Source organism: Phyllostomus hastatus, unplaced genomic scaffold (assembly GCF_019186645.2).
Source record: "Phyllostomus hastatus isolate PE091 unplaced genomic scaffold, TTU_PhHast_1.1 phas_contig_210, whole genome shotgun sequence".
In the NCBI taxonomy this organism is placed as follows: domain Eukaryota; kingdom Metazoa; phylum Chordata; class Mammalia; order Chiroptera; family Phyllostomidae; genus Phyllostomus; species Phyllostomus hastatus.
Genome location: NW_025333737.1, coordinates 30626993 through 30646923, shown reverse-complemented (window position 1 = coordinate 30646923; position 19931 = coordinate 30626993). Strand labels below are relative to the sequence as shown.

General features: G+C 60.4%; 3 protein-coding genes across 4 annotated transcripts; 2 read left to right on the top strand and 1 right to left on the bottom strand.

Annotated features, from left to right (window-relative positions):
* Window positions 1–380: 380 nt before the first annotated feature.
* Window positions 381–2458, bottom strand: HSPB9 (heat shock protein family B (small) member 9). The gene is made up of 3 exons (XM_045835978.1): window positions 2321–2458; window positions 1731–1988; window positions 381–899 (listed from the first exon to the last, which is right to left on the bottom strand). The coding sequence occupies exon 3, from the start codon at window positions 878–880 to the stop codon at window positions 398–400; it is 483 nt and encodes a 160-aa protein (XP_045691934.1). The 5' UTR covers window positions 881–899; window positions 1731–1988; window positions 2321–2458; the 3' UTR covers window positions 381–397.
* KAT2A (lysine acetyltransferase 2A) lies at window positions 2060–9673 on the top strand. 2 transcript variants are annotated; one of them, XM_045835974.1, is made up of 18 exons: window positions 2060–2567; window positions 2714–2837; window positions 3208–3353; window positions 3452–3541; window positions 3820–4001; window positions 4083–4274; window positions 5157–5263; window positions 5473–5583; window positions 5672–5811; window positions 5899–6107; window positions 6311–6437; window positions 7277–7387; window positions 7827–7970; window positions 8181–8295; window positions 8394–8430; window positions 8535–8598; window positions 8735–8819; window positions 8957–9673. In XM_045835974.1, the coding sequence occupies exons 1-18, from the start codon at window positions 2133–2135 to the stop codon at window positions 9148–9150; spliced, it is 2613 nt and encodes an 870-aa protein (XP_045691930.1). In that variant the 5' UTR covers window positions 2060–2132; the 3' UTR covers window positions 9151–9673. The 2 variants fall into 2 exon arrangements, with proteins under 2 accessions (XP_045691930.1, XP_045691931.1); XM_045835975.1 differs by having other exon boundaries at window positions 2064–2567; window positions 5675–5811.
* Window positions 9674–10129: 456 nt separating this feature from the next.
* On the top strand, window positions 10130–18082 carry DHX58 (DExH-box helicase 58). The gene is made up of 12 exons (XM_045836617.1): window positions 10130–10605; window positions 10784–10985; window positions 11346–11536; window positions 12300–12416; window positions 12880–13006; window positions 13176–13367; window positions 14048–14301; window positions 14821–14970; window positions 15057–15218; window positions 15892–16082; window positions 17077–17173; window positions 17463–18082. Exons 1-12 carry the CDS (start codon window positions 10438–10440, stop codon window positions 17634–17636), a joined length of 2025 nt encoding a protein of 674 aa, XP_045692573.1. The 5' UTR covers window positions 10130–10437; the 3' UTR covers window positions 17637–18082.
* The last annotated feature ends 1849 nt before the right edge of the window (window positions 18083–19931 follow it).

Sequence of the window (19931 nt, the reverse complement as noted above, 5' to 3'; positions counted from 1 at the left end):
TGGTGAGGGGCTGGATCCTCTCACCCTCTTCCCTGAAGAGGAAGAAGCACCAATGAGCAGCCTCACACCAGGTTTAAGCCATCCAATCCCTGGTCTCCAGTGGGCACTCAGCTGGTCTGGAACCAGGTAATTCTGGGACCCTTCCGGCTCTCTGCTGCTCCCTGCTGGCGCCGCTGCTGTCAGCCACCAGGGCCGGGGCTGTGGGTCCCAGCGGAGCTGAGTTTGGTAGCGCCACCACTGCTCTCCCCTCACCCCCAGCCCCCAGGTTCTCCCAGGACCAGAGAGGCCTGATTTTTAGTTGACCACCACCTTGACTTGCCTTTCCAGCTATGACCCCTATTCTGAGAAAAGACCACAGACACGAAGGCTTTTCTGCTCACTATGGTGGTTTATTGGGTCAGGCTGGTTTGGGACCCTTCTTAGAGCCGCGACTCCTGAGTCTGGGGGACTGTCCTGTTGGGGCTTCAGAGGGAGGCAGCGGCCGGCACTGACCCCGGACACACAGATAGCCTGAGGGGGTCAGGCAGCAGGTCATGGCGGCGGGATCCAGGTCTGGCGGGAGCGGCATCTGGCGGTGTACCATATGCGCCAAGCGGTAGGAACCTCCATCCGAGCTGTAGTTCTCTGTTTGCCGCTGGCCGGTCACCTTCAGGCATTGGCCGTCCACTTGCACCACCAACTCCTCGGGGCTGAAGCCGTGGGCGTTCACCTTCATCTGGAAACCATTCTCGGCGTGGACATCGTCCCGTATAGCTGCCACATCATCCCTGAGCAGCCGCACCGGCAGTGTGGCCGCCTGGTTCTGTTCTGCGAGGGCTGCGCTGGGACTCCGGGACGCCGCCTGGCTCCCGTTAGGGAGACCGCTACCGACCCGCTGCATCCAAGTGAGCAACTGCCGTCTGAGGGCACGAGGCTTTTAGTACAGCGCTCAGCGCTCGCGCGCGGGGGCGGGGCATGAGAAAGGAGGTTCCTCCTGCGCCCCGCCCACCCCCGCCAGCTCCTGCTCAGCAGCTCCGCTGTGTGCAGCGAGGTTCCCTTTGCTTTGGCAGAGTCAGAGTTTGCGGTCAGCTATGCACGTCCTACCTCCATGGGTCAGGCTGTCATTTGCCCTGGCACGTCCGTGGCTGCTTTTATCCTGGGTCCTGCCCCTCTCTTGGGCCCCTCCCCAACTCCACCAGAGAGCCCACTGGATATGCTAAAGGCGAGAGGTCACCGGCACAGAGTGAAAATGACACTGGGCCATCCGGGCTCTTCCCCTTCCAAGAATCGGGCCTGGGGACAACAAGGATTGCCCCCTGGACAGAGACGTTGGAGTCTGAACACAGGATAACCCATATTCAGAACGTCCTGCCTTTTCTCTGGGAGGGCACAAGTTCGTGACACATTGGGAACCGGAAGGTGGACACATCTTCCTAGCTTCACTCATCCTTCCCCGGCCTACTGGGCTTCAGGCGCGGGCTGAGCTCAGGGACCACAAAGATTACGACGCCGGCCCAGCCCTCAAGGTGCCCGCGGTGCTGAGGGAAGACTCGTTCACATACACAGGCAAAGGCTTCCTTCCACCCTCCTCTGCCTCTGCTTCATCCCCCCTTTGGCAGCCTTGTTCATGACCACAGCCAAGCGTCTGGTGCTCAGTACTTTTACAATAAACTCTTTTTGTGGAAGTATAAGCGGACATACAGGAAAGTGCACGAAAAGGGTAGAGGTGAATTATCCCAAAGAGAACACACCTGTGCAACTACTTCACAGGTCAAGAACTAGAACCGTTGCCACTTTAGTCTCTGTAGCTGTAATTTTGTCTCCGGAGACACGCGGGACAGGGTGAGGGTGGGAGATGTGCCAGGAAGCCAACTCTGCCCGAGGCCTGCACTTCCACGCTCGAGGTTTGGCAGGATGGCACAGCCCACAAGTCCCACAAGCAGACGCCCGTCTTCTACGATGCTTGTCCTTATCCCGAAGAGGACAGCAATCTCGACTATCCTGGAAGCCTTCAAGAGAGATTAAAAGTGAGGAGGAATCAGTCCGAGGCGTTGGCTCAGGCCTCACTCACCTGTCTGGGACCAAGAGACAGGATAGAAAAGTCTGGAAGGCGTAGGCAAAGGGAGCAGCGTTGGAAAACTACAACTCCCATCATGCTCCAGGGCAGTGACGCCTGCGCAATGAGCGCCCGTTGCCCTTGCGGCCCTAGGGCAGGGAGCGCCGCGCCGCGCTCCGCTGCGGGGGAGGCCATGGCGGAGCCTTCCCAGGCCTCGACCCCAGCCCCGGCCGCGCAACTCCGTCCCCTTCAGTCCCCAACCCCTGCCCCAACTCCGACTCCTACCCCTAGCCCGGCCTCGGCGCCGACCCCGGCTCCCACTCCGGCACCAGCCCCCGCCCCAGCTGCAGCCCCAGCCGGGAGCACCGGGACGGGGGGACCCGGGGTAGGAAGTGGGGGAACCGGGAGCGGGGGGGATCCGGCTCGACCTGGCCTGAGCCAGCAGCAGCGCGCCAGCCAGAGGAAGGCGCAAGTCCGGGGACTGCCGCGCGCCAAGAAGCTTGAGAAGCTAGGGGTCTTCTCGGCTTGCAAGGTGGGGGCGGGGCCTGGGGTGAGAGGGGGCGGGGCTTGGGACATCCTAGGGCTCGGGTGGAAATGGGAGCAAAGCACCGGCTGGGGAGCGTCGCTCCCCGTCCCTGGGGCACGGACAGGGTTTTTGACTGATCCTTCTGCCTCCAGGCTAATGAAACCTGCAAGTGCAATGGCTGGAAAAACCCCAAGCCCCCCACTGCACCTCGCATGGACCTGCAGCAGCCAGCTGCCAACCTCAGTGAGCTGTGCCGCAGCTGTGAGCACCCCTTGGGTAAGGCAGGTAGTGCCCTTGGAGCTGGGGGCAGGGAAGAAGCAGGTGCTGGCTTCTACTTGGACCGGATGACTTAAGGGCCCCAGAGCTTCTTAAAAACCAAAGATGCCTTCTCTCTTTGGAGGGTATCCCAATCCCTCCTTAGAAGGCTGCCTACAGGGTGTGCCCCAAGGGAGGAGAAAGGAAGTCTGTCAACAGAGAAGGTACAAGGGGCCACCCAAGGGCTGACAAAGGAGCAGTCAGCCTTGTTGCTGTTCACAGTGGCTGAAGGGACTGAGGGTGTATCATGGCTGGCGATGAAGAGCAGCAGGAAGTTCTGTTGACCTCTTCTGTGCATTCTTCCCAACTCTACCACCTGGTCTTCTTGCAGCTGACCATGTGTCCCACCTGGAGAATGTATCAGAGGATGAAATCAACCGGCTGCTGGGGATGGTGGTGGATGTGGAGAATCTGTTCATGTCTGTTCACAAGGAAGAGGACACGGACACTAAGCAGGTCTATTTCTACCTCTTCAAGGTGAGCTTCTTGCGAGTGAAAGTGAGCGGACAAAGGAGTTGAGACTGGTGGTGGCAGCTCCGTTCTGTGCTGACTTCTACCCCTCCTTCTCCCTCCAGCTCCTTCGGAAATGCATCCTGCAGATGACCCGGCCCGTGGTAGAGGGGTCTCTGGGCAGCCCTCCATTTGAGAAGCCTAATATTGAGCAGGTGAACTGGGACTATCTTGGAGGAACAAAGAGCTCATGTTCTCCATCCTCCTCAGGCTGGAACAGGGGAGAGGTTCCCGAAGGGAGGGCATTTTGTGCTAACCTCCAGGTGTGCGCAGAGGTGGGGAGTGGGCCTAGTTTCTCTTTGCAGAGAGCCTCAGAATGAGAGGAGAGCCTCGCCCCTGCCTTCAGGAAGCCCCTAGTTTTGGATAAGAAGCCCACGCTGGCTGCCCACACTTCCTTCCTGGTTTTGCCCGCCCCCCCCCCCCCCCGCCCCAGGGTGTGCTCAACTTCGTGCAATACAAGTTCAGTCATCTGGCTCCCCGGGAGCGGCAGACCATGTTCGAGCTCTCAAAGATGTTCTTGCTCTGCCTTAACTACTGGAAGCTGGAGACGCCTGCCCAGTTTCGGCAGAGGTCTCAGGCTGAGGACGTGGCTACCTACAAGGTCAATTACACCAGGTAGGCCCAGCCAGGGGCAGCGTGGGGAGAAGCTCGTGGGCACAGTGGTTCCCACTCTCAGCCCCTCCTCACTCGCCTCAGGTGGCTCTGTTACTGCCACGTGCCCCAGAGCTGCGACAGCCTCCCCCGCTACGAGACCACTCACGTCTTCGGGCGAAGCCTCCTGCGCTCGATCTTCACTGTCACCCGGCGGCAGCTGCTGGAGAAGTTCCGGGTGGAGAAGGACAAGCTGGTGCCCGAAAAGAGGACTCTCATCCTCACCCACTTCCCCAAGTAAGGCTCCTTCTGGCCTGTGGGGATTTTGCCCCAAGTGCACATCATCCCTGTTATCTCCCTTTTTCCAGGAAGGCTTCCTGGATTGGCCCTGCCCCGCCCTCCATGAGCCTTCTGGGATCTGGGCGTCCACCTGGCAAACTTGCCCGTAGCCCAGGTGCAACTCGCTGACGTGTGCCTTTCGCAGTAGTCAGAGGAAGGCAGGTGCACGGCCCCAGCGCCAGCACTGCCGCTTCCCACAGCCCGGGTGGACATGACCCACCTGTTCCCACGGGGCCTGGACACAGCCTCGGGACCCTTCGGACCACAGCATTCCGAGAGAAACCAGAGCTTACACTTGAGACGAAACCAGTCTCTGCTCTTCTTGTAGTTCTTTCTGAAAGATTTTCCTCTCGTCTCCCTCACTCTGCTCTCAGTTTAAACCTGCTCACTGCTGTCCATGTCGGGAAGCCTTTGCTGACTAATAATCCAGGCCCTCCAGTGTCCCTGCTGCCACCATCCGGGAATCAGGCGGCAGGAGGGGGTTGAAATCTGAGCCCCACTTTGGTACTGTGGCCCAGGGTGACTTGATGTCCTACCTGGCCACACAGTACAGCGCGGCATCAGTTCAAACCATGCCTCCCCGTTCTGTACACTACGGTAAACCGGGCCTCTGGTCTCCGCCTGGCTGTGCCCGGTCCTCCTACCTTCAGCTAGGGTCTCCCAGGAAGCGGGGAGCTATACCACCCCCCAGTCTGGAGGCACAGGTTGGCTCTGTTCTAGGCTCCCGGTTCCCCGAGGGGAGGAGGCTGCGTCTCTCTGACCTTCCCCAGCCCCCTGGTGTCTGGCCCAGGCTGCTCCCTCGGTTGGGCAGAGCTGCGGACGGACTGCACCCTCCCACAGGTTCCTGTCCATGCTGGAGGAGGAGATCTACGGGGCGAACTCTCCAATCTGGGAGTCGGGCTTCACCATGCCACCCGCAGAGGGGGCCCAGCTGGTGCCCCGGCCAGGTATGTGCCACAGCAGGTTCTGCAGGATCTCTGCCCGGCCTTCCTGGCTGAGCTCCGGCCCCCCGCCCTGTGGAGAGGGGCTGCGAGTGGCTGCAGTGGAGAAATGCTGGGGGGCTCAGCTGGGACTTGGAGGGTCCTGGCCCCTTTTTGGGACCCATTAACACCTTTGACCCCCGCCACCCCCACCCCAATCCGTCTGTCTCTTGCAGCTACAGTCAGTGCAGCCGTTGTCCCCAGCGCCCCCATCTTCAGCCCCGCCATGGGCGGGGCCAGCAACAACACCTTGAGTCTGGATTCTGGAGGTGCTGAGCCCATGCCAGGTGGGTACTTGACCCTTGACCCTGACTGTCACTCACCCCTCCCCCAGCCTCTCTGGCTGCCCCTGGAAGACCTTGCCCGTCTCCCCAGCAGGCGAGAAGAGGAAGCTCCCAGAGAACCTGACCCTGGAGGATGCCAAGCGGCTTCGCGTGATGGGCGACATCCCCATGGAGCTGGTCAACGAGGTCATGCTCACCATCACGGACCCTGCTGCCATGCTGGGGCCCGAGGTAGGCCGCCCGGCCTGCTGGCCTGCAGGGGTCGGGCGCCCTCGTGGGCCCGCGGCCCCGGCTCACCGCCCCTCCTCTGGTGCACAGACCAGCCTCCTGTCGGCCAACGCGGCCCGGGACGAGACGGCCCGCCTGGAGGAGCGCCGCGGCATCATCGAGTTCCACGTCATCGGCAACTCACTGACCCCCAAGGCCAACCGGCGGGTGTTGCTCTGGCTCGTGGGGCTGCAGAATGTCTTCTCCCATCAGCTGCCGCGCATGCCCAAGGAGTACATCGCCCGCCTCGTCTTTGACCCGTGCGTCCCCAGGAGACCCCCAGCCCCAGGGTGCCTGTCCTCCTCAGCCTCCACACCCCTCCCTAGGTTCCGTCCTTCAACCTCTGGGAGTTCTTTCTCCTCTGTTCCCAGCCCTGAATACAGCTGAGGCCCCCAGGGCTGTGGGGACCTGGAGAGCCCTTGGGGGACAGGTAGGGATGGTGACCTGTCCCCTCTCCCCTCAGGAAGCACAAGACTCTGGCCTTGATCAAGGACGGGCGGGTCATTGGTGGGATCTGCTTCCGCATGTTCCCCACCCAGGGCTTCACAGAGATTGTCTTCTGTGCTGTCACCTCAAACGAGCAGGTCAAGGTGAGCGCATGCCCCAGCCCCTGCCCCACCCCACCTCCTGCTGCCGAGTTTGGTCGGGGTCAGAGCAGAGGCTGTGGTGGTGCCACAGTCCCCAGCCCTTCTTTCAGTGGCCAGGCAGTTCCACACTCCCCCACAAGGTGGCGCTGGTGTTCTGAGCAGTGGTTTAAGAAATTACCTGTTGACAAATGGACTCGGAGAACCAGTAACAAGTTTAAATGAAACTGAATTTCTTTCATCACAAGAAGCTTTACATACACTGGAGCATCAGTAATTTTTACGGTAGCCCCGCACTGGGTGATGGTCGTGGTTTCTGTCCTTGCATTGTCACAACAGACCCACTGGGGGGCCCCTGATTCTCCAAGGCGCCTCCGTGGTCCCTACGCGGGGGCGTGCCTCTTCAGGGCTCGAGCGCCGCCGCAGGCAGGCGGGGCCCTTGGTATTCCCCTTCTCAGTTCCGAGGCCCAGGAACCAGTGGCCTGAGACGGCTGCTTCCTGGCTGGGTTTGGACCCCAGCCCCGCCGTGGCTGGCCGCCTGACCTGGGACACACTCCCTGGCGTAGCCGAGTTTCGGTTTTACCTCCTGTAAGTTGGCAGCAGCACCTGCCTCATGACTTGGCCTAAGACTCGGCCTGTAAGGTGCCGAGCACCGCGCCTGACTCAGAGCAAGTGCTGAGGAATCCAGGGTCCTTCGGTTTCCTCCTTGTGAAACCCGCTCCTCCTCTGGCCGCCTCCCCTTCTGCCTGCCCGGCTCCCCCTGCTCCCCCTGCTCCCCTCCAATGAGCTGCCTCCTCCCGGGCTCCGGAGCCCCACCCAGCACCCAGCCTGCCCCTCCCCCGCAGGGCTACGGGACCCACCTGATGAACCACTTGAAGGAGTATCACATCAAACACAACATCCTCTACTTCCTCACCTACGCGGACGAGTACGCCATTGGCTACTTCAAAAAGCAGGTGACTCTCGCCTCGCCCCACCCCACCCTGCACTTGCCTGCTGCCTGAGGAGGGGTCAGTCTGTCTAGCACGCTCGTGTGGGTGGACTGGGAATCCCTTCGGGTCCCTTGTTCCATGCAGTGTCTGCAGGGACGTCCTGTCTCCCTGTCTTCCTCCCCCTTTCTGCTGTCCCAGTAAACGGGGTCCCACAAGGCAGGAAAGCAGCCAGGAGAATTGGGGGGCTCTTAGGGGTGAGTCGGAGCGGCAGCCGACCTAGAATCAGGGACACACAGCTTTCCAAGTGCAGAGCGCCGTGCCGGAGACTGCTGGAGGGGCGGTTCAGGAACTGGGGAGGGGACACGCCACGCCACGCACACCCCCTCGGGCGCCCCTGGGGAGGGGCTGTTGCCGTTGGAAGAGTCTCACTGATGGAGGAGTCGCCATGACTCCCACTCCCTAGGGCTTCTCCAAGGACATCAAGGTGCCCAAGAGTCGCTACCTGGGCTACATCAAGGACTACGAGGGGGCGACGCTGATGGAGTGCGAGCTGAACCCCCGCATCCCCTACACGGAGCTCTCCCACATCATCAAGAAGCAGAAGGAGGTTGTGTGTGCACGGGGGAGCACGCGTGTGGACATGTGCTGCGTGTCCTCGCGTGTGCATGGGGGAGGTGGGGCCAGGGCCGGTTCTCGCTCCGCCTCGTGGGACTGTTAGGGGGAGCAGCACCTGGATTCAGGGGCGGGGGCTGTAACCGCAGTTCTGGGAGGGCAGTTCTGGGGCTGGGGTTGGCCCCTCACCCCCTCCCTTCCTCAGATCATCAAGAAGCTGATCGAGCGCAAACAGGCCCAGATCCGAAAGGTCTACCCCGGGCTCAGCTGCTTCAAGGAGGGTGTGCGGCAGATCCCTGTGGAGAGTGTCCCCGGCATTCGTGAGCGGGGCTCCTGGGGGGCGGGCGGCGGGGGCGGCAGGCCGCTCGGAGTGTGGACAGGCCTGCTTAGGGACGGTCTTTGCACCCCCACTTCGCAGGAGAGACGGGCTGGAAACCACTGGGGAAAGAGAAGGGGTGAGTGTTGTTGGGAGGGCGAGGGTGTCGGGGGCGGGGAGAGGGTGTCGGGGGGTGGGGGGCAGAGGGACAGGGAGCCTCAGACCTGGCGTCTGTCGCCCCAGGAAGGAGCTGAAGGACCCGGACCAGCTCTACACAACCCTCAAAAACCTGCTGGCCCAGATCAAGGTGGGGAGACCAGGCTCCCTCCTCGGGGTCCCCGTGCCAGTGACTGTGGCTTTATGACCCTGCGTGGGGTGGGTGGCCGTCACGAGCCGGGCGCGGGGCGCAGTGGGCCTGGCCTCAGCTCGTCTCTCCTCTCCAGTCCCACCCCAGTGCCTGGCCCTTCATGGAGCCCGTGAAGAAGTCGGAGGCCCCTGACTACTACGAGGTCATCCGCTTCCCCATCGGTGAGGATGCCCGCCCTGCCCCTTCCCTGCACCTTCGCCCCCATGCTGACCCCTGCCGCTGCCCTCGCTGGGCCGTGCGGCCCTGGGACCCCCCCTCCTCGGCCTCCCAAAACCTGCCCTGTGTCCCGCTGCCCCAGACCTGAAGACCATGACGGAGCGGCTGCGGAGCCGGTACTACGTGACGCGGAAGCTCTTCGTGGCTGACCTGCAGCGGGTCATCGCCAACTGCCGCGAGTACAACCCCCCCGACAGCGAGTACTGCCGCTGCGCCAGCGCCCTGGAGAAGTTCTTCTACTTCAAGCTCAAGGAGGGAGGGCTCATCGACAAGTAGTCCCCGGCCCGGGGCCTCGCCCTCGGCCTCAGCCTCGAACGCTGCCGCCTCAGGTTCCACTCTGAGTCCTGGGGAGGCCCTGGCGCTCAGGCCCCTCTCGGCCTGAGACACTCCAGCCCCTGATCCCGTAGCCCTTCCTGGGCCCTTGGGCACACGGAGCCTGCAGCCCTGCCCGCCCTTCCTGGCGTCTGAGCCGGCGGGGGGCTCCTGGGGCTGCGGCTCAGCCAGCCCCTCCACCGGGGCCGCGGCCGGAGGGTAGCCCCTGCCCGCTCTGGTGGCTCGCGGCCCTGGCCCCCGCAGAGCCGTGGAGTCGCAGAGTCCTGGGCCTGGCCCAGGTCACTGTCTCCTCAAGGACAGGACCCCCGGTTTCAGTTTGAGTGGGGGGGCTCCAGTTCGTTGAACTGGAGGGGCCATGCCTTGCCCTGCACTGTTCTGCCTGTCCCCCAGGGGTGGGGGACGTGGGGACCATTCGTTTCTTGGCATTAATCCCTTGGAGGGATCAATAAAGCTCTTTTTTTTTTTCTCTGTGTGGTGGTTTCTTCAGTGGTGCCCCAGGCCTCTGCAGGCCGACCCCGTTCCTGCCAGCACCTCCTACAAGTCGGAGACTGTTAAACTCAGGGTGTGCTGAGGACCCTCCCCAGCAAGCCTCATGCCTAGTCCCTTGCCTCTGGGACTAGGACCTTCTTGGCTGTCCAGGTCCAGGTGCCTGGACGGCAGGTGTTCGAATCCCCTGGCTGCCTTTGCTAGGTGACATGGTTACAGCTGACTCCAGAAGGAGTGGGGGTAGCATGGGTGGGGTGGTGGAGACTGCTCTTGGGGATGGGTAGCTGGCAGGACCCAGAAGTTAGGAAAAGGTGCTTTCCAGTCAGCAGTTCTGTCCTCTGAGGCCAATGGGAGGCGGCAAGAGGGATTCCTGGGGCTGAGCTCCAGCCCTGCCTGGCTGGCTCCTCCCCTCAGTTTCAGTTTCCATTTACAGTCTCAGCGGGGCTCAGTAGCTGGCTTCCCAGCTAAGCCAAGCCAGGCAGGGCTGTCCTTGGCAGGTGGTACAGGTGAGGGTGAGCAGGGGTCCAGTCTGCCTCATTCCTTCCTGTCTCCCCTCTCGGCCCCATTAGGTCGCAGGTGGGTGCCCTGTTCCACCTCCCTCCAGCAAGGGGGAGTCTTGGGCGAAGAGAGTTCTCTGTACCAGACTGGGCTGGCCGGGAGGGAGCAAGAAGAGGGCACATCTGAGGGGGCCAGGTCTAGGAGGGCGCCAGGAGGACTGGGGTCGGAGCCCCCTGCCATCTCAGAATGGAGCTGCGACCCTACCAGTGGGAGGTGATCATGCCTGCCTTGGAGGGCAAGAATATCATCATATGGCTGCCCACGGGCGCTGGGAAGACCCGGGCGGCTGCTTACGTGGCCAAAAGGCATCTTGAGACCGTGGACGGAGCCAAGGTGGTCGTACTGGTCAACAGGGTAAGTGGCCTCCCCTCAGCGGGCTCTCAGCTCCTCGGGTGCATCCCAGGACCCTCCAGAACTCCAGGGCTGCTGGCACCGTCTCCAAGCTCACCTTTCACCCGCCCCAGTCACTGCCTCCTCCCCAAGCCCTGCACCCGGGTCCAGCTTCCTCTCGCCATCTCATCCGCCCTCCCAGGTCCACCTGGTGACGCAGCATTGTGAGGAGTTCAGGCGCATGCTGGATGGGCGCTGGGCCATTACAAGCCTGAGTGGGGACATGGGGCCCCGGCCCGGCTTCAGCCACGTGGCCCAGAGGAATGACCTGCTCATCTGCACAGCCGAGCTGCTGCAGATGGCCCTGACCAGCCCTGAGGAGGAGGAGCACGTGGAGCTCAATGGTGAGGGCTGTGGGCACCCCACCTGCCACCCCCAGGGCCCCGCCTCTAGTAAAGGCGTGGGGGGATGTTGTGGGAGTGAGGGTTCCCCCATTCGCCAAACCCCAGCATCCACCCTAGTAGAGAAGGACCTGGCTACAGTGCAGGGTCTTGGGCGAGTCCCTACCCCCCCACACCCTGCTTGAGCCTCAGTTTATTAATCGGTTAAATGGCAAGTCATCCCTGGCTGGCCGTGCTCTGGGGCCTGGCTGCACGTTGTGAAGGGAGGAAGGGAGTCTCAGAGTCGTAAGAACCGCACCAAACAAAGCTCGTGGGAGGAACGGCTTTGCAGCCCCGGTTCTCAGCCTCGCCCTGTGTCCCCAGCCTTCTCTCTCCTCGTGGTGGACGAGTGTCACCACACGCACAAAGGCACCGTCTACAACAGCATCCTGAGCCGGTACCTGGAGCACAAGTTCAGGGGCACACGGCAGCTGCCCCAGGTGCTGGGCCTCACGGCCTCCCCAGGCACCGGCAGGGCCACCAAACTCGATGGAGCCATTGACCACATCCTGCAGGTCAGCCTGGCCCCTGCGACCCTCCCACCCCCTGACGCCCCGGGGACCTCCCTGCCCTGTGCTACCCTATGCCCACCAGCCCTAGCCTGGCTGCCCCAGGCAGGGTCCAGATCCCTCCCTTACCTAAGTGCCAGTCTCCAAAGATTCCTTCAGGGCCTTAGAGTAGACGCCCACTCTCTGCTGTGGCTTACAAAGTGCCGCATGCCCTCGCCCCTGCTCAGGTCTCCCCCTGCATTTCCTCCCCTCCCCCGACGCCCGCCCCACTGGCCTTCCCTCTGTATGTTGAACATGTTGGGCTGGTTCCCGGCTCAGGACTCTAGCGCTTGCCCTTCCTTCCGCCCTGAATGTCCTTCCCCCTGTACTCGACCTTTCTGGCTCCTTCTGCTCATTCCAGGAACCCCTTCAACATCACCCCCCACCCCAAGCCTTCCCTGGTCACCCCTACTGTGTACTCTGTCGAGTCATCCAGTTTCGCTTTCTTCAGAGCTTGTTAACGCTGCCGGGAGTTCCCTCGTTCTCTTGTTCTTCAGCAGTTCAGTGTCCGTCTCCCCAGCCCCGATGACAGATGCGCTGTGTTGTCAGTGCGCAGGACAGCACCCGGCAGAGAGGGCAAGCAAGCAAGCAATACCATCCATACGTACTGAATAAATGAATCCCTACCCCGATGGTCCTGCCTCAGCTGGGACCTGTCCTGCCCCCAAACCCTGCCCGTTGTCCCCAAGGACTCCCTGCCATTCCAGTGAACCCCTCTCCGTTGCCCCAGCTCTGTGCCAACCTGGACACGTGGCGCATCATGTCACCGCAGAAGCACCTGCCCGAGCTGCAGGAGCACACCCGCCAGCCCTGCAAACAGTACGACCTCTGCCACAGGCGCAGCCAGGTGTGTGGAGGGAGGGACAGGGGGCGGGGCTGAAGTTCGCGTACCTGGGGCTGAGTCTGGGCTTCCTTCTCAGGAGCTCTGGGACTTCAGCGTCCTTGCTTATGTATCGGAGCCCCTCTGTCCCCTTTCTGTGAAATGGGGCGGATCGTCCTGTTTGGTTTCGCTCAGATGCCACCGTGGACATCTGTCAAATCCCCGGACACACAGCAGAGCGCCTTTCAAGACATAAAGCTGGGGCACTTTGTGCTGAGTCTGTGCCAAGCTCTCCCCTGTGGTGTGGGTACTGCCTGGTGTCTGTCATGACAGGTGGACAAGGGTAGACATCCCTGGGCTCAGGCCAGAGGTCAAGGGCACATGTAGGGTGGAGACGGAATAGGAGTCAAGGTGCAGGAACCTGACCCCAGCCTCCAGACACACCAGAGCTGTGGAAGAATTTCCTCCTTCCTTCACTCCTCTCCTCTAGGACCCGTTTGGGGATATGCTGAAGAAGCTCATGGAGCAAGTACACGACCACCTGGAGATGCCTGAGTTGAACCAGAACTTCGGGACGCAGATGTACGAGCAGCAGGTGGTGGAGCTGAGCCAGGCCGGTGAGAGAGGCACCCTGGCGGAGGGCGTGGCAATTGGGGCAGTCCAGCATCTGGTTGGTCTGGGCAGAGCCTCTAGGGGGTGGGGCTCAGCCTCTGGGGGTGGGGCCTAGGCAGCAATGGGCCCTGAGGGCGTGGCCACTCTGACCCTTTGCTCTCTGTGCACCTACAGCCGCCGAGGCCGGGCTCCTGGAGCGGCGGGTGTACGCGCTTCACCTGCGACGCTACAACGACGCGCTGCTCATCCATGACACGGTCCGTGCTGTGGACGCCATGGCTGCGCTGCAGGATTTCTATGACGGGGAGCGAGCCACCAAGACCCAATTCCTGCGTGCTGAGCGCTGGCTGCTGACGCTGTTCAATGGTGAGGCTCCCTGGGAAGAGAGGGGGCTCAGAAGGTGACTAGAGGTCAGAGGCCAGTCTGGGCGCAGATGCAAGTTGGGAAGATGCCAACAAGAGTCCTGGGGCCCTATTTTTCTAACCAAAAGTTAAGGCCGTGGATATGACAAAAGATGTATGCCCTCCTTTGGACAGGTTTGTGTAGCTCTAAAACCTAATTTACGTTTCTGACAAAGATTTTTGCAAACCATTTAATTGGGACTGTCCCGGAAAGTCTAGGTTACGTGGTACCTTTCAGCTGGGACAGTGACGTGGTCAGAGGGTGAAATTTAAGGCCAGAGGCCTTAGCACAGGCTGAAGGGGCAAGGCTCTTTCTGAAGAGACCCCAGGTTGAGTCCTGGGTTGAAGAGGTCAGCATGAAAAGGTCAAGGGTCACATACCCGGTTAAGGTATGTGAGCAAAGAATTCCAGACTGCAGTTCCCTGGTGTAAGGCTGGCCGGCCTTGAGGCTGGTCAGGCAGAGGGTGTCCTTACGCATGTTCTGGCTGCTGCTGCTCAGGGGAGATTAGGCAGGGGGCAGCCCTCCTCAGGGCTGCTCTGGATTCCCACAATCTTGTCCCTGGGAGCCGCCCCCCCGCCCCCCCACACGTTCTGCCCGCCTCCGGGCCTGAGTCCTGTGCTTCTGTCCGTGGCCTTTGCTGGCAGACCACAAGAACAAGCTGGCCCTCCTGGCCGCTCACGGCCCAGAGAACCCGAAACTGAAGATGCTGGAGCAGATCCTGCAGGAGAAGTTTGGGAGCTCCGGCCGGCCCCGGGGCATCATCTTCACCTGCACCCGCCAGAGCGCACACTCCCTCCTGCTCTGGCTCCAGCAGCAGCCCGCTCTGCAGACGGTGGACATCAGGGCCGAGCTGCTGATCGGGGCTGGGCACAGCACCCAGGGCATCCATATGACCCAGGTGAGGGCTCTGGGGAGGGGGGCTGAGACCAGGGAGTTCCCCAGGGGAGGGGAGAAGGGGAGAGAGTATTCAGCACAGAGATGTGGGAGCGGGGGCTGGTTATCCCCAGGCAGAGGGCAGAGCTGGGGAGAGAGATGAGCCCTGAGATCCCCAGGGCTGAAGGTTCCTCCAGTCTTAGGGTCTCTGGGGGCAGAGAGGCAGAAACTTGGGGATCTGCAGGGAAAGAGGGATGTCCTCAGGGCAGAGGATCAGGGGCCTGGGGTGCCTTGTGGGAGAACATGTCCTGAGAGCTTCTAGAGTTGCAAGGGCAGGGACCCTTAGGAGTTAGGGGTTCCCTGGGAAAAATGGGCAAGATCCTGGGGGTACTTGGAGATGGAGATGGAAACTCATGTCCCCTCGTAAAAGGAGCCAAGATTTTGAGTAAAAGGGATGAACCAGGAGAGACTGGGCTGGCAGGGGGGCTGGCAGGAGGAAGTCACCCCATGTACCGTCCTGTCTCTCCTCCCCTGCCCCCCCCAGAAGGAACAGCAGGATGTGATTCGCAAGTTCCGGGATGGCACCCTGAACCTCCTGGTGGCCACAAGTGTGGCAGAAGAGGGACTGGACATCCCCCAGTGCAACGTGGTCGTGCGCTATGGGCTCCTGACGAACGAGATCTCCATGGTCCAGGTGCCCCAGCCACCCTCTCAGCCACCCTCGGAGCATCTGTGTGCGACCCCAGCGCCACTCAGGCCCCTCCTTATCTCCCTCCCCAGGCAAGGGGTCGAGCTCGGGCCGACAGGAGTGTCTACTCGTTCGTGGCAATCCAGGGCAGTCGGGAGGTGCGGCGGGAACAGACCAACGAGGCACTGGAGACTCTGATGAAACAGGCCGTGGCTGCCGTGCAGGAGATGGACCCGGCTGAGTACCAGGCCAAGGTCTGTGGGCAGCCTGTGTGCCCGCAGACTGGGGAGAGGGGCGGCGGACATCGTGCCTGGAAGGGCTCTCATACGGACGAACACACGGGGCTTCCTCTGGGGGCTAACGTGGCCCACGCAGTGATGGTCTGAATCTAGGGCAAGGCAGAGGCCAGGGATGGGGTTGCCAGGAAGACGCCGGCTGTCTCTCCAAAAGGCCTTGGGGACAGGCCGTGGCTGGGGCTTTTAATGCATCCTCATCACCAAATACTTTGTGTGTCTGTGAGAGCCGCCTTGCAGCCCTTTGGGAAGCAAATGAAGTCACAAAATCAGCCCAGAACCAGGACTGAAATCAGTCCCCCAGGCAGAGTCACCATTGCTGAGCCTCACTCAAGATGGTCCCTATGTACTCCTGTCGTCCCGGCATAATTATTATTGGTGCCCCGTGTCAGGTTCCAAGAAGCAACGTGGCCTCTGCCGTGGGGGCAAAGGTTCGGCGAGAAATCTTGTCTTGCCCCCGTTTTCGCTGCCAACCCAGTATTAGTTCTCTCCATCGAGACGTTTCTGAAAGCTCCAGGGAGGGCTGAGGAAGGTCCCTCTGGGGACTAAGGGACTTAAGCCATTGGGAGCCCTCGGTCCCCCTGGGAGGGTGTCTTTGGTCAGGCCCCACGCCCGCTGTCTCCCCCCACCCCAGATCCGGGACCTGCAGAGGGAGGCCCTGGTCAGGCGGGCGGCCCAGGCGGCCCAGCAGGACACTCGGCGGCGGCAGTTCCCGGCCGAGCACGTGAAGATCCTCTGCATCAACTGCACGGTGGCCGTGGGCTACGGAAGCGACCTGCGGAAGGTGGAGGGCGCCCACCACGTCAACGTGAACCCCAACTTCTCGTGAGACCTGTGGAAGGGGCTGTCCGGAGGAGGGGAAAGGCGGGGTGCACTAAGAGCTGGAGAGGTCAAAGAGCATTTCCACAAGCACCAAGGGGGCATGTTTACTGGGATCTGTGAGACGGGGGAGGGCAGAGAGGCTCAGCAACGTGCCCAGCCTCCCACAGCCACGGTGTGGTTGAGCAGGGGTTGGAATTCAGGATACCAAATGCCGGGGGGCCAGAAACTGACCCCCTCGTGCTGCACACGTGTGCTCCGAAGACATCTAGAGGGGCTGGTGGTCTCGGGGCCATCCCCTTATCTTCCCTCCGCTCGCTTCGGGGCAGCCTTCCCCCATCCTCTATTCACTTATTCACTACGTATTCCTCAGGCACCTACTGTGCGCCAGCCAGGCCACGGTGCCAAGGGTCTTCACACCTCTTCTCTCATTTGGGGAAGTAGCGGTCAGGCCCTCAAGGCCGGGCTGGGAGTGACCGTAAGAAGATGAGGGTGGATGGGCAACGCGGCGGGAGGAAGGCTGGCTGACTTGATCGGAAGCGAGGGTGGAGGGTGAGCGTCTGAAGGAAGACAGACTAGCCTGTGCAGGAACTTGAGGTCAGACGTGAAAGTTGAGCCTTTATTCTGGAGGTGGGGGTGTGGGGGGGTCTTGGTGGGTGTTGAGTGAGGGAACGTCGGGGCCAGCTTTAGCTCTTTGGAGATCACTCTGGCAGTTGGCGGAAGGGTGGTGTGAGGGCGGGAGTGAGGACGGAACGGGGTGGGAGGGTGGGGCAGGGAGATGCCCTGGGAGACGGTGAGATCGTCCAGGTGGGCGGTGCTGAGGCCTGAACTCGGGCGGAAGGGAGCGGAGTGGAGGCAGCACAGGGTGACCCTATGGAAGTCTCTGGGCCTCTGACAGGCAGGGAGGTCCCGGGCCTGGGCGGAGGATCAGCAGGTAGCATGGCACGGCGTGTGGGGCTGGGGGTCCATGAGGACTGTGGTCACTCCCCTTCCTTTCCAGGATCTACTACAATGTCTCCACCAAGCCTGTGGCCATAGACAGAGTCTTCAAGGACTGGATGCCTGGGGGTGCCATCAGCTGCAAGAACTGTGGGCAAGTAAGTGCCGGCGCCACGGCCCTCAGCTCCAGCCTTTACAAGGCCTCACTGTGAAGAGGACGCCCAGACTCTGCCACCAGGGGGCGCTCACTGGGGTGGAGGAGACAGGCCTGCCCCGGGAGTCCCCAGTCTGAGTCCCTGATTTAGGGAGCCCACACTGTGAGGCGGGAGATAGCTCTGTCCGAGGCGCAGACATAAGATCTTCATGCAGAGACCCTAACTTGAGGAGAGAAGCCCCATCTGAGGGTAGACGCCCAGACCTCACAGTCTCTGTCCCACCCCCCCCCAGCCCTGGGGTCTGCAGATGATCTACAAGTCAGTGAAGCTGCCGGCGCTCAAAGTGTGCAGCGTCCTGCTGGAAACGCCACAAGGACGGGTCCAGGCCAAGAAGTGGTCCCGCGTGCCCTTCCCAGTGCCCGACTTCAACTACGTGCAGCACCTGTCGCAACTCTCCCTGGATTGACCATCTTGTCCCTGCAGTATCCAGCTCAGGCTGTAGGGGGCGCGAGAATCCACAGCAGCCACCAGCTTCCCTTGAGCAAAGTCTGGGTGCAGGACCCCGCTCCCTGAGTCACCAGCTCGGGACTTCTTGCTGACCGACCACAGAGGAACCCCAGGTGCCCGAGCTGTTTCACTTCCCACACTGAGGAACCAGCTGAAGGGCCACAGCCTAGCACCTGACCCCACTTACACCCACCCAGGAGCTTTCCTACACACTGGAGGGAGTGTGGTTGGGGGCAGGGCAGGGCGGGGGCGGCGCAGAGAACTGAGTCAGGAGAATGGCCAAACTGTACAGGACAGCCCCCTTATCCGTGGTCTCGCTTTTGCACTTTGTTATAATCAACTGCGGTCCAAAAACTATTCAGTGGAAAATTCCAGAAATAAACAATTTATAAGTTTTAAATTGCACACCATTTTGAGTAGTGTGATGAGACCTCGTGCCGTCCGGCTCTGGCTGGGTCCTACCGGGGACATGAGTCGTCCCTCTGTCCCGCGCATCCACGCTGTGCGCCGTCTGCCCGGCAGGCACTTAGCAGCTGTCTGGGTATCAGAGCGTCTGCGCAGGCTTCCCGGGGCCGTGTTCGAGGAACCCTCAGCGTAGCCTCACACTGCGTTGCTGCGTTGCCTGCGTCGCCTGCGTCACCTCACTTCACCTCCCCACATCTCCTTGCGTGGGCACTGGATCAGCTTACGTCACCAGAGGTTGAGTACCGGACAATAAGATATTTTCAAAAAGACCACATTTACATAACTTTTATTACAGTATATTTTATAATTGTCCGGGTTTTTTTTGAGAATTTTATTTATTTATTTTTAGAGAGGGGAAGAGAGAGAAAGAGAGGGAGAGAAACATTAATGTGTGGTTGCCTCTCATGCGCCCCCTATTGGGCATCTGGCCCTCAACCCAGGCATGTGCCCTGACTGGGAATTGAACCCACGACCCTTTGGTTTGCAAGTGGACACTCAATCCACTGAGCCACACCAACAAGGGCTTTTTTTTTTTTTAAGATAACCATTCTATTTTATTAGTTGTTAATTTCTTACTGTGCCTAATTTATAAATTAAACTTTATCCAGTATGCATGTGTAGGAAAGACAGTGTACGAAAGGTTTGGTACTCTCTGTGGCTTCAGGCATCCCCTGGGGGTCCTGGAACACCCCACCCCCACCCCCCGGGATAGGGGGACAACTGGACTAGGAACCACTGCGGCTGCCCTTGGCCCTTTGACACTCCTTCCCTGCAAGGCCACTTCTATTTTTTGAGGTTCCCCCTAAATTAAAAGTAAAGAAATGGGAAAATGGTATAGAAAGTGTGTAGTATTTTATTTCATTTTATTTTTTAAATATTGATTTATTTATTTTTAGAGAGGGAAGGGAGGGAGAAAGAGAGAGAGGAGAGAGAAACATCAATGTGCGGTTGCTGGGGGCCGTGGTCTGCAACCCAGGCATGTGCCCTGGCTGAGAATCGAACCTGAAATATTTTGGTTCGCAGCCCTCGAGTGTGTAGTATTTTAAAAACAGATTCGTGAGGCATAGTTGACGAAATAAGCTGTACATATCTGCAGTGTTTAACTTGATAGGTTGTAATGTACATATGCACCTGCCTCCACAGTCAAGATAGCGAACACAGCCACCACCCTCAGAACTTTCCTTGCACCCTTAATAATCCCTCCCTCCTCCCCTCCCCGTCTATCCATCTGCTCTGTGGTGCATTCAAGGGTTAACAGTTTTGCTTTTTAACACCCCTCTTTTTTTACTATCATGTAACCTTATTTGGAGAGACCATCAGAAGTCTACCTTTGGAGAGCCATTAAGATCCATCGTTCCTGTCCCCTCTCCCTCCCAGCAGGCCCCACCCCCAATGCCTCCCCTTCCCCTGACCCCCAAGTCATTTCCCCTGGACCTGGGAGGGGCGGAGAGGATCTGAGGGGTGGGCATGGAGGTGGGGGAAGTTAAAAAGGCCTAAATTTCCTGCTCTCGTTTTAACAAGAAAGAAAGAAAGAAAAAGAAAGGCAAGATCTAGGTTGATTCTTCAGGGAAAGGGCTATTTCTGTAGTAGGAGGCCCAGCGGGCAGAAGTCACCTTCAGGAGGGAGGAAGGGGGCTAGGGCAGAGATTCCAGAGCAGGATGGCAGTCCTTCCCGCCGTCTAACCTCTCCCTCCCGCTCGTCCTTGGGCCTGCCTCCGGGTGGCTGAGAAAACTCGCACTCTCCCCTGCCCGGTACCTTCGCTCTTCAATCCGCCTCGTCTCTGCCTCTT